The sequence below is a fragment of the Mytilus californianus genome, unplaced genomic scaffold, assembly GCF_021869535.1.
Source record: "Mytilus californianus isolate M0D057914Y unplaced genomic scaffold, xbMytCali1.0.p SCAF_7, whole genome shotgun sequence".
NCBI lineage: Eukaryota > Metazoa > Mollusca > Bivalvia > Mytilida > Mytilidae > Mytilus > Mytilus californianus.
This window is the reverse complement of record NW_026262723.1, coordinates 64,042,738-64,055,960: the sequence shown is the minus strand read 5'-3', so window position 1 is coordinate 64,055,960 and position 13,223 is coordinate 64,042,738. Positions and strand designations below refer to the sequence as shown.

Genomic DNA, 13,223 nt, shown 5'->3' with positions numbered 1-13,223 from the left:
ACAGATTTTTATATTGGCCATGGCAGTAGGGCTTGTGGTTAATCGTAATTAGAGACATAGTCTTGGTGGGGTGTCATGTGCATCAGATTTTTGTCAAATCTATTTATTTCTCTGCGGAACAGCTTAAACCCGCATTGCATGATACATGTAGGCAAGGATTTGTATAGTCAGAAGGATTGGAATCTCGTGGACTATTTGCATTGCCTGTATTGAAATAAGCTGCGTATGATGAGATTTTGCGAGATTTACCGTGATGCATCTCGTTAGTCGTTTTTCGTCACCACCATTACAAGTTGAAATTATGTCATTTCCAGATAAACTCGGCGTTTTGTAAGTATACTATAACAAAATTACATGATGTGATACTTTTAAGTGTAAGTTTATGACAGTTCTGATTCAAAAAACAGTTCATATCTTTACAAAACACATTGTCTGCATCTAAATATACTATGCATTTTATCTATTGGTCATCGTAATAATCCCGCCCAAATAGGCGGTCCAAACCACAACTTTAATCTCAATCTCCTCCTTCATAATACGGAATTGTGTTCAGAAACTTGAATTATATGAAATAAATGTGTGTGGTGCGTGCATATTATAAACTATATAGTGTAAGGAGCTTTCGTTGTTGTTATTTTAATGGTTATTTCAGACCAACCGTCAAAAATCGTCCCGCGTCAGTGCAAAAAAGGGTGGACTGATAAAATATCAATAAAGTGCCACAATCGGTCGATTTCAACACTAAAACGTAATTATATCAATTTATCATAGTTTATTTGTTGTACTTTCTAAAACATTTGGCTTGCAAAATGATAACGTGTGATATTATCATATTTTCAAAATACCGCTACGGTTACTAGATGCATCCAAAAGTCGTTACAATGGGCGGGACCAAATTAACATAAATAAACTTCCTGTAGTCCCTCGAACGTGATGAAAATGTTTACAGTAGAATACATAGTTTGCATCTGTCGTTTCATGGACATTTACACCAAAAGGTATTGCTTTTTCCTTTAGAATTGATATGAAAATGTACTGGGAAATTCCTTTATGCCTTCAAGGGTTTACAGAACCCTGCTTACGTTCACCACATCAACTCAGACAACTGAGTATATCATACAGTCATACTGCACATAGGCTACTGTCATAGGTGATAGCATATTTTGGCAGTAGTATAAAGTGAAAATATAGGGACACTATTAATTTACAAGTTAAAGGCGTGTTCTTACTATCATATATTAAGACTGTCTATCTCTCCTATTTTTTGGTATACCTCAGGCCTGTACCAAAGATAACAGGAGATAGTTACATTTGTATATGTGTATATATGTGCTTAAAATTGTGGGGGATAAGGGTACGATTTCAGTGCGACTAATTCAGTTAATGAAATAAAAAATAAATATTGCCGTCTTCAGGATAAATCACAAGCGCTCGTCCAAGACCAGTATAATTTTTCTAACTGCCCAAATGAATAAAAAGAAATTTTATGAAAGACTATTTTTCAGGCTTTGCTGTCAAAGTGTTCCACAATACACAAAATTTCTTAACACTCATAAACAAAAACCAAAAAGAAAAGAACGGTCCATTCACATGTACATGTATGGAGAATTTGAAAGTAAAATTAGGCACTTCATCAAGGAGCAGTTATAAACTCTCAGCTCACTACTAAAAACTCTTCATACATGTATTGTCAGGACTCTTGGGCGTCTGGGTTCATCATTTGAAATATAAAGAAATACCAAAATAGTCAAAAATTTTATGTTGTCATGGTCAAACATTTGATATTCTTGGAATGGCTACATGTCTACTAAAGTACATAATTAATCCTTGTTACCCCAATACAATCAACCGGTTATGTACTTGTATAGGATGCATAATGTGCCAATGCGGACTTTAAAATTCTGAACTTTTTCTGACCAGACTCCATATTCTACATAAATTCATGTCTTGTATTTTATTAATTTTGTGATGTATTATGAACTGTGTTACTTTGTTAATGTTCGTATATATATATGTATACCATAAAACCCACGATAACTGGATTAATTTCAAAAAAATACATATCCCAGCATTATTATAGTGAACATGTAAATTACATCTGTTTACATGGTTTAAACAGTAACAGATTATACATAACCCAGCAGTGACGAGTGCCCAATTATTCGTTTTTAAATTACTGCAAAATTCTCTAAATGTTATTTGATAAAAAATAATTATTTAGCTTTTATATATGGACAGCTAGGAGAGTAGCTTACTCTTGATACATAAGTAATAAAATTTCAGTTACTGTGTATAATTGTTTAACATTATATTTGCATTAAGTTTTTTACTTTCAGATGTAAAAGATATTTTGTGTTCTAATACACTACAAACCAGTAAAAGTCTGAAATGGCCTATATCTGTACTCGACTGTACTGATTTTTACTCGACCAGTCTGAATTGGTCTGAATTTTACTCGACATTACTCGACCCCAGTCTTAACCATACTCGACTGTACTGATTTGTACTTGACCCTTATCTTTGCCATTGAAAATAGTCTGAACTATTACTCGACCAGTCTGAAACAGTCTTAACCCATTCTCGACCTGTACTCGACCTATTTTTTTCAGTCTAAACCATACTCGACCAAAGGTCTGAACAATACTCGACCAGTCTGAACCATACTTGACCAAATAACCTCTACTTTTTTAAAATTTTAACTGTTAAAATAAATTTCTTTTTAACTGACATGACAACAGCCACAATAAAATAAAGATATATATAAAAACAGATTTTTACATCCTGACATGATTCTCAGATTTATCAAATAGAGATAGTTAAATCAAATTATCTTATATAATAATTTAATTACATTAATTTTAAAGTTTTAGAGTTTTGTTAAAAAAAAAGTTTTTCTTTTACCTAAAAACCACACCTATACTGAGGGTAATAAAACCTTATTAACATGATTAAGGTGCTTCTTGTTTGGCATGTGTTTTTTTTTTTTTTAAACTTAATTTTCCTAAATAAAAACTACATAGGTTTCATGGTTACAGACAATAGTTATATAATTATCTTTTTAATGAGGTAACAACAGCCAAAAAATCACTGAAATTGTTTAACCTTATATTAGAAATATATCTATTCTTATTATAATTTGGGATATATTATATATAATATATATCAAAAAGGGATAAAAAATTAAAGAAATGAATACAATTTTTCTTCTGATTAGTGGTAATGTATAAAGTAATACCTCCTGCTTGGGGAAAACTCATTAAAAAGATCACACCTGGTCAGAGAGTATTAAATTCTAAATAACATTCATTAAAAATTGCAACATCCTGTAAAACTTAAATAACAAGGCCATTTGAATTGGCTAGATAAGTAATACACGAGTTTAAGAAAAATAGGGCTTTCTTTTTACCTGTAAAATACACATGTACTGAGGTAATTAAACCTTATTAAAGTGCTTCTTGTATGCCATGTCTTTAATTTTGACAAAAGTTATTTAGATTTAATTGAAATAAATTTTTACTGCAACTTTGGAACACATTTCCTTTTTTAAAAGATTATCAAGGATTGCTATGGAAGTTCTATTATCATGATTATATTAAATTCTTGGTTTTACAAAACAAAGGTGTGATTTTATATACTATTTTAAATATATTTTAATAAAAAAAAATGTTCACTGCATTATTAACTGAACTCAACTGACACCATAAATCTATACAAGGCTTAAGTAAATGGTGAAAATTGTCCAGTAACCATAAATTATATCTGAAACATTCAAAAAATTTTGAATAACATTGAAAATATTAGTCACAATTCAGTTTTGAGATTATTTGATCAGCTTGTTTTATTTTTATTTTAAAGGTGATATATATATGTAAGTGTTGATGAATATGGTGTTGAAGTTATATTATGTTTATTGTGAAATTTTGGTTTCAATGCCATATTGAATACATTTTTAATTTCAAATTGTTCAAATTTCTAGCCAGGGAAAATAGCTGTTAAAAACAGTTCCTAAATTGATGAAATACAATAGATAGATACAAAAAAATAGGTCTAGGTTGGTTAAGACTTGGTCGAGTATGGTTCAGACTAGGTTGAGTATGGTTCAGACTAGGTCGAGTATGGTTCAGACTAGGTCAAGCATGGTTCAGACTAGGTCGAGCATGGTTCAGACGCAAATAAAATGGTTAAGTACTGGTCGAGTAAAGGTCGAGTACAAGTTCAGACTGTTAAGTATGGTTCAGACTACAGTCGAGTATTATCAAGTAAATTTCAGACCAATTTAGACTGGTCGAGTAAAAATCAGTACAGTCGAGTACAGATATAGGCCATTTCAGACTTTTACTGGTTTGTAGTGATAGTACTTCTCTCTGAAGACAATAGTTGGTTATGGCTGTGGATAATAATCAGGTAACTACATTATTAAATATATAAAATAATACTGATACCAGAATTACTTTAAAATCATTATATTCAGAATTTGTGCAAGAATGATACCAGTGTGCCACATCTCTTAATATTTTTTACAGAAATTCTTAGTTGAATTCTAGCCAGCTCCGACAGCTTTCAGCACTAGTACTAGTACTGCCACAAAAAGTAATGTTTAGATTCTTATTCGTTTTTAATTTGTAGTAGGCAGGTGTATGTTTTATTTTTTTTGCTATGAAATTAATTGGATTAATATTATAATTTTACAATATGGAAAATGTCAGGGAAACCCTAATTATATTTTATGTATTTTAGTCTTACAAAAAAAAATGTTTGTTATTTTCAGGATACCAAAGTTAAAGAAAGGAGATATGTTTGTTTGTGGTGAAAGTGCAAGAAATAACACCATATTCTGACTTACAAAATGATCACTCATACTGCATGCAATACAGGGAAAGGCATCAAACCAAGCCTCTAGAAGACATACATTTGTAGAATGTATTTTCTATGATGTACACGTTGCAGAGGATACTTTAAGTTCCAAAAATTCAAATACAAATTGTGTCAGCTCCTGTGACAAACTTAAGACGGAAGTTAACCAGAGTATGAAATCACCATTATCAATATGTAAAATCCAACCAGTGACTATATATTTATTCAAATAGTGTCATGAATGGAATTAAAAAAGGACTTTGAAAATTAACATGTTTAAATATTGCTTTGTGTGTTAATAAAATTTGTCAGCAAGGACAAACTTCTTTTATTACAAGACATCCAGAATACATGACTTCATACATGTCATAGCAGGTACCAGCATTTCTGTGGTTGGGTGTTCCCAGATAGTTTAGTTTGTAACAATGTTCCATTTTTTGGTCTTTCATGCTTGGTTCATAAGGTATGTAAAACAATATTTCATGTGGGTATAAAAATAAGGAGATGTGGTACGATTGCTATTAAGACAACTATCAGGAGATCAAAGGACAAGGATGTAAACGAAGACAGGTCAGTGTTCACTAAGATAGGTTTTCTAGGTACAATGTAGGTACTTTTTGAAAGTGGATAACCAATGGATTTATTGGGTCAATGGGATGAAGGTGGGGTGATGTGGGAATGAATATTTTAGCTTGGTGAGAATTAGTAGAAGAAATAATGTTGCCCGTTCAAGATGAAAATGAATAAGCTGCTGCATTTCTGCCTCACATTAAGCATGAAAAATTATGTAAAAAAGTGAAAATGAAGCTATGTGACATAAACAATCTGAGCAACAGATAAAAATGAAATAATATTGACTATTTGTGAATAATCTGTCCAAGAGAAATCCTCCTGCCTTACCCCCTAAAAATGAAATGATTGTCCACTTATATATGCTCTTAATGCTAATAAAAAATGTCAAATCTTTACAAATATAAAAATATGCAGATGTACACGTGTATGAATGCCAATGAGACAACTATCCATCAAATTCAAATGAAGTGGATGTTAGCAATTATAGGCAACTGTACAGCCTTCAACGATGAGAAAAACCCATATTGTATAGTTGGCTCTAAAAGGCCACAACGTGAAAAATGTTAAACAAATTATGAGTAGGGTGTATGATACAATAAGCAGATAACCCATCAAAGTTATTCGTAAAATGCTGTTAGTTGCTTGTGTTGCTAATGTTTTTCACAAGGGAAATTTACTTGTACTGGCCATGGGTACAACCATTGATTTTAGGGTATGAATGATACGTTCATTGTTAAGACCCTAAATCAACTGTCAAGATGATGATCAGGAATAAAAGCCATGTTCATCGATAATTTTCTATGTATTGTGTGCCATTTAGTCCCATGTACATGTACATTTACTCCATATCTTTTCAGTTTCTATTTTACTGTTGTTTATAATCATGAACTTATTTTTAACTTCCTGCCAGTCCTTCAATGAACTCAAACCTCTATAGTTCCAGTTTACACTCATGTATTTGCAGTTTGAACAGACGAGAATTCTTGAAAATCAATGAATTCATTTAAGTTCTCATTTGTTGCGGACCTTACATTTGTACATGTATATTGATTCTGTTAAATTTATTCATGACTTAACTATGATAAAAAAAATCAACATACAGATATTGTATGGAGACTGACTATTCTTGAAGACTGTATGATTTCCTCTAACTGTCAATGCTCTTGTGGTAGTTGGGTCAGTTTCATATACTAGAAGAAAGGACAAAGACAAGCTGCGGAAATAAATAATTGTTTTGACCTTCTCTTTGGGGTTATCTTAAACAGCTATTACTAGTATCATAAAGATGTGTTGGGCTACTCAAATTACGATCACAAGAAAAACAACAACATAATTACGATAATTTTCGGCAACTGCCAAATGTAAACGACTATCAAAGTTTATTTTCCAGCTTGAGAGAGGTCCTCAATATGACATACTCAGAAGGAATCGTGATATCTTTGCGAATTAAAACAAAATATTGATCAAAGATGATAAAACAAACTAAACCTAACAACAAACAAGTCAGAAATGATTATCTTGCAATAATACACGCTGTTCAACCGGATATTTACTAACAGGCGCGTATAAATTTATAGTGGCGAGTACGCAACATCTCACGATACGCGAGAAGTGTCGATATACCGCGAGATTCCAATCCTTCTCACTATACAAATCCTTGATGTAGGATACATATTTTTAAAATATATGAAAAGGGAAATGGATGTCCCAGATGCTCACCGCTACTACAAAAGGATCGAAGTGCTATATGCACATATCATTGGCCAAATGAACGACATGTCCTAATCAGTGTTTTTAAAACTTCTCAGAAAAATATTGACGGAAATGAGGAATGAGTAGTGAAAAATAAATGAAAACGGAACGACTCTGATGCTAAAAACGAATGTTAGATATACTGCACATGCATATTTGGGTTAAGATGCATACGATGTTATATTTTTGTCCAGTTAAATTGTTAAAAAATTAAAATGAGAAGGCATTTACCTTACAGCTTCATTTTCCAGCGATGCTGGAATGTATGTAAATGATATAAAACAAGGTAAGCGTCTTGGACCTACTTTATCTCTTTATTCGGATACTTGCGGATATCTTCTCAAAGTTTAACAGGAATTTTAGAAAAGAACCCGGATAGAACCAAGAAGTTGGGTTTCTATAACCAAACAACCCGGATGTTGAACCAGTTACCATGTCCTAATTTGGTGTAGATAAAACTTTTAGAAAAATATAGACGGAAATAAGGGATTCAGTGGTAAAAAATAAATGAAACTGACAGTTTCTTTCCGACTGATTTAAAAAGAAAAGGATGTGCAATATACTGTATATCTAGGTTTATGGAAATATCATAAGATTCTATATTTTTGTCTAGTTTCCAATGTCAAAATAATTTAAATACAAAGATATCTACCTCAAAGCTTCATTTTCCGGATGCTGAAATGTTTAATGTTATAAAACTAACACCTCGTTCATATAAGATGCGAATACATAAAAGCTGAACTGATAATCTGTCCTGCTTGAACTATTGATGTCATGCAACAATCATTTTCAATTGTGGCATCAGATATTTTGTATTGTGACATCAAAATTTTACAGGAGCCTGGGTGATGTCCAGTAATGGCAGACAAATAAAAATAAGGTGTATAGGAAAACATGACCTAACACCTCGTTCATATAACTTGAGATGCAAATACATGGAAGCTGAATGAATGAATGTGTTCAATATGAAAATAATAGTTAAAATGTCAAAATCACAAAACAGCCGTTGGACTTTGAGTATGACTTTTGAACAAATTTGGAGGGAAATGGGGAGTAGAGGGGGTCAAATAGTGTTCAAGGGAAGCAAATGCTCTTTAAATTTTGCGTGTTTCAAAAATTGAGGAAAAATTATAGGGAAGTTGGGTCATCTTTTCAGACTTAAATTAAATAATGACTAATGTACTTACCTTCTAATTCTATCCGGGATATATAAAAAAAATCACAACTCAGAACAGGAACAATAACACTATGTCTATTTTTACTTTGACTACTGATCTGCAAACCTACAAACAGACACAAAAATATCATAAAATAGTGAAATACAAGATTGATTGCACTTTGTATGGATAATTCCCACACGTGTTACATGGGGAGCCGGTTTGTTTACAAATAATAATGTCACGTGATCGCGCACTGACGTCACAATTTTGCATCGCCCTTACAACACACTACACAATTCACACATGCATAACCCATTTATCATGCAAAGTGAATGTGATTGGTTGTCAAATAATACAAAAATATCGCATGTACAGTTAATGAAGAAATTAGTTCATCAAATAGATAAGATTTTCACTCACGACACAAATCGACTGGGTTAACATTTCTGTCATCGGGGATAATTGATAACAGAGACATATAATACTATATGTCTCTGTTGATAAATGGGATTAAACTGACCGTCAAGAAGGTCTAGAGAACCACCTCTGGAGAACCTTAACATTAATAAGTAATACTTACCAAAATTACTCTATATTATTAAACGCTATTTAAATGAAATGTCAGACAGATTACGATAGAATACTGATGCAGGCAGTGATGCAGGTTATTTTGGCGCGAAAATATATTCTTACTCCTATTGCTTGACGTAATAAAATTTGTATAGAATCAAATTTAACTAAAGTTCAGCGTGCACAAACGTGAATATGCAGAAGCATGACAATATATTAATGATAAAATGTGTATATATTTCTGTAAAAAAAAATTGCCAGTATACTTCACTTAGAATTACATTTTGAGCGCAAGGATCGAGATCTCTATTTGTCAATTGGTTTATTAACCCAGGTTGAATCCGGGGTCGAAGTTCAACATGTTAACATATTAACGGAAATTTACCTAATTGCATTCGGAATTCTCATGACTTTTTATACCTTCAACGTATTTTGCATTCAGAATTCTCATGACTTTTTATACCCTCAACGTATTTTCCAAATCATTTATTTAGTATATTTATATATAATTTTAGTTATGGCTTGCACTGCCCAAGCAATTTCCATTTTATTATTTCATTTTCATACTAAATGTGCCTATTCGAAGACAGGATGCTGTAGTACAGTGCCGTTGTCTTCCTGTTGTATCTACTTTCCATTTAGTGTTTTACATTTTGTTGTTTAGACGTTTTTATAGCTTATCTTACATCAAAGATCTTTGCTTATATTTTTTTCTTCAGATTATGATGACCTGTTGATTTTACGCTATTTGGCTTTAAAAGCATTTGGACATTCAATCCCTTAATAAATACCGTAGAATGTTCAAATTGGGATATTTGTCAACGAGTTGATAAATAAAGGCAACAGTAGTATACCACTGTTCGAAATTCATAAATCGATTGAGAAAAAAACAAATCTGGGTTACAAACTAAAACTGAGGGAAACATATCAAATATAATGTATGATAAAACAAAAGTAAAACATTTCCCTCAAATTCACAGAAGATAAGCAAATATTTCACCGATAATATAAGAATATGGAATGAAATGATTTCATATCAGCAGTTTAAGTACTTTGAGCTTGTTTTTAGTAAATGTTATCTTACTTTGATACGATATTGCTTATTATTGTATTATTGTATAGTTTGTACTTGTGTTTTCCTTACTATTTCACCGGTATCATGTATTTTTATTTCTAATTTGATTTGCTTGTGCTAGTTATTTAAACGGTCTAGATTTCAGACATAATACAGTAAAAACAATCCCAATTTCGTTTTACAAACCAACTTCCTCCGACGTAATTGTCATTTCTAGATCAAAAGCTATAAAACCCGCTAATTTTTCCAATTAAATTCACCGAAACCTGCTGATTAGCTGAATCATACACATAAGGTAGGTAACTTTGTCAAAAAATAAATTGGATCACTCTATGTATAGGGGGGTTGTTCTGATTTTTGAAATGATTATTTAAATCTAAATATTTTAATCTTGTTTCGAATAGACATTTCAAACTTTCGTATTTGATACTTCACGAGAGTTTACTGTGTTAATGTTCCAATTCATTGCGTCTTCCTTTTTCATTGTATAACTTTTCATGTTTGTGGCAATGACGTAACAACCCTTTCCATTTAGATCAATATCAACGTTCCTTTAGATGAATATGAAGGTAGCAATTATTCTGGCTATTGCTCTTGCAGTAATTCTTGAAGGTATGGACACAATGTTTTTACTATAATTTAATGGCATATAAAAATGTTTGAAAATCAGATTTAAAAGTTTTAAGTCCTTGCTGCGTTCGCTTTAAACTCATTAGGAACGACGACGTCAAAGTATTTGTTACAGTAAAGATGGATGTGATTATGGGGAGCAGTACCAATAAAATGTGTCTAAAGAGGATACACAAGTCGAAGAAAAACCGACAATACTATGTCCTGAAAAACAAAAACAAAATCGAAAAGTCAAACAACAGTCGACACAACACTAAATAGAAAACTAAAGACTGAGCAAGACGAACTCACAAAACACCTAGGGCCATTTCAGATGCTATCAATGATGATAAGTCTCATTCAGGAATGTCACAATTGTAGATAAGAGGACGGAATTGTGACTTCGATAAAGGACTTTTTGCTTCGCGGTTGCAAAATAAACTTTAATGAATTTACAAAAAATAAGTCAAAAGTAAAATGACAAAAATACCGATCTTCGAATTGTTATTGTCTCAATATTTCATCTTCGATTCAGGTTTATAAACTGTTACGCTTATCAAATTAATATTAACAAAATTAATTTCCGGATGTCTCTATAAATTAAAACTATGCCGGCCATATTTTGTCATAAATGTTCATCCCCACTCAAATTTATGCTATTCTTTTTGTGGTCTGTATTATCTCTTGACGAATACTTAAATACTTTGTGCTGAGTAAATGACGAGGAAAAATTAAGGTGTGGTTATACATGCATTAGACAACGATTCTCTGAAATATTCGCCAATAACCAATATCTTTCAAAAAATATCTCGCTTTCATTGATTACATTTATGATATTTTGTTTTAGTCCACGAGGCAGATGCAGGTTGTGCTTCAAAATGTAAAGCCGTTTGCAGAAGAAGACGCTGTGCAGGTTATGATTGGGTCCTTTGGGGAGGACGTTGCTACTGCATATGCTCTAGATGTGCCATTGACCATACCATGAAATTCCTTAAAAATGAAGGGTATGTTGCAATTGAAACAATGATTAATTTGGTATTTTTTGGCTGCCTTATGTACTGTGGTAAATATTTTATGCATATATCAGTTGGCAGAATTTGAAAGTTCGGTTGATTTGTTAATGTGGTTGCACCCTTTTATTGTCTCTCTCCTTTTGGCCGTATGAATTGGACAAATATTTTGAACACTACTTGCGTATTTGGGTATAATTTAGACATCTTAATTGCATTTCAACGTGCTACGTACGGAACAGCTAGTTCTTTAACATGTACATTGTCAGACCATCTCAGAACATATGTTGTGGATTAAGCATCCTTTATTAGAGTATGCAAGTCTGATTATCTTCTCGTTATGCATATTTAAAAGACACACTGAACGATTTATTTACATCAGATAAAAACAATTTCTATTTTTAATCTTTTTTCCATCTTCACTTCACTTGCCTTGAAATAGTAAGTATATCACACTATGTCATTTACGTGGTTGGAAATATCGAGATAAAGAGTAAAAAAAGACAGGGACTGTCAACCAACCTTTGATTTCTACTTCAATCCACTTCCTAAACATAATGTAAAACATTTTCTTTAAATCTACAGTTGTTTCCTTCCTTCCTTTATTTATTACTTTATCTTATTTTTAGATAATCTCCATCTGAGATGTTTCCACATATGAATGACAATGAGGACAATTTCCTTCCTTCCTTTATTTATTACTTTATCTTATTTTTAGATAATCTTCATCTGAGATGTTTCCACATATGAATGACAATAAGGACACTGACTTCTTTCACGACATGCCATAAGGAGAAACCAAGGCAGGTGAAACTGACACGTAAAGGAACGGTTTAATGCGAAGATGATGGCATTATATACTTCTACTTTTTATTTAGCTCCAATTTAGAGATGTCTTTTATTTCTGTTATTGTAGTGTACAAAATATATTTAGTGACATAGTAGATTACATAGAGAGAGTAAATTCCATAGAGAGAGTAGATTCCATAGAGAGTGTAGATTCCATTGACACCAGTTGCCTGTGTATATATTTGTTTATATTCACCTTATTAAAAGTATCTAGCTTAAAGGCATATCTATGAAAAAAAGTAATATGAGACAAATATTGTTTGCCTACTATACTTTCTAAATAATATGATGTTTGCATAAGGTAGTTGACAGGTACATCAACAGACAATAAGCACTGCAATGACCTTAAATACATGTGCGCTGCTCCTCGATGATTTGTTTAATGAAAATTTATAAAACTGGAAAGAGGAAAGACCTAATTAGACATATTACTGAGACAATCAAATCTGCTTCATTGATGGATATAAACATTGATATAGAACTAGCTTTCTTTTCCCTTGCCTTTTTTCGTTAACAAGACAAAATATTTTAGGACCTGAGGTTTTATTGAAATTCACCCTTCAACCACCTTTATAAATTCATATGTCCATTCTTATTTAGTTTCAAAAGGCCATCACAATACAAGGTTTATAAACTGCATATTTACTTATACAGATACAGTTAAGTTGTTCAACAACATTTATTTTACTCCCGGTCGGAAATCTATCAAATCAAAAACCTCAAATATCCGGTTAATCCTATCAAGAAAACAAATACGAATGGAATAACAAT

General features: G+C 32.0%; 1 protein-coding gene across 1 annotated transcript; it reads left to right on the top strand.

Moving 5' to 3' along the window:
- The first annotated feature begins 10,211 nt into the window (after window positions 1-10,211).
- On the top strand, window positions 10,212-12,514 carry LOC127708554 (uncharacterized). Its single transcript, XM_052213460.1, has 4 exons — window positions 10,212-10,279; window positions 10,520-10,596; window positions 11,441-11,597; window positions 12,328-12,514. The coding sequence occupies exons 2-4, from the start codon at window positions 10,542-10,544 to the stop codon at window positions 12,392-12,394; spliced, it is 279 nt and encodes a 92-aa protein (XP_052069420.1). The 5' UTR covers window positions 10,212-10,279; window positions 10,520-10,541; the 3' UTR covers window positions 12,395-12,514.
- The last annotated feature ends 709 nt before the right edge of the window (window positions 12,515-13,223 follow it).

Bases quoted from the DNA above. Each gene is read 5' to 3' on its own strand.
- LOC127708554 (XM_052213460.1), top strand. From the start codon at position 10,542: ATGAATATGAAGGTAGCAATTATTCTGGCTATTGCTCTTGCAGTAATT. The intron at 10,597-11,440 runs GTATGGACACAA...ATTTTGTTTTAG, and splicing joins TCTTGCAGTAATTCTTGAAG to TCCACGAGGCAGATGCAGGT. The intron at 11,598-12,327 runs GTATGTTGCAAT...TTTTAGATAATC, and splicing joins AAATTCCTTAAAAATGAAGG to TTCATCTGAGATGTTTCCAC.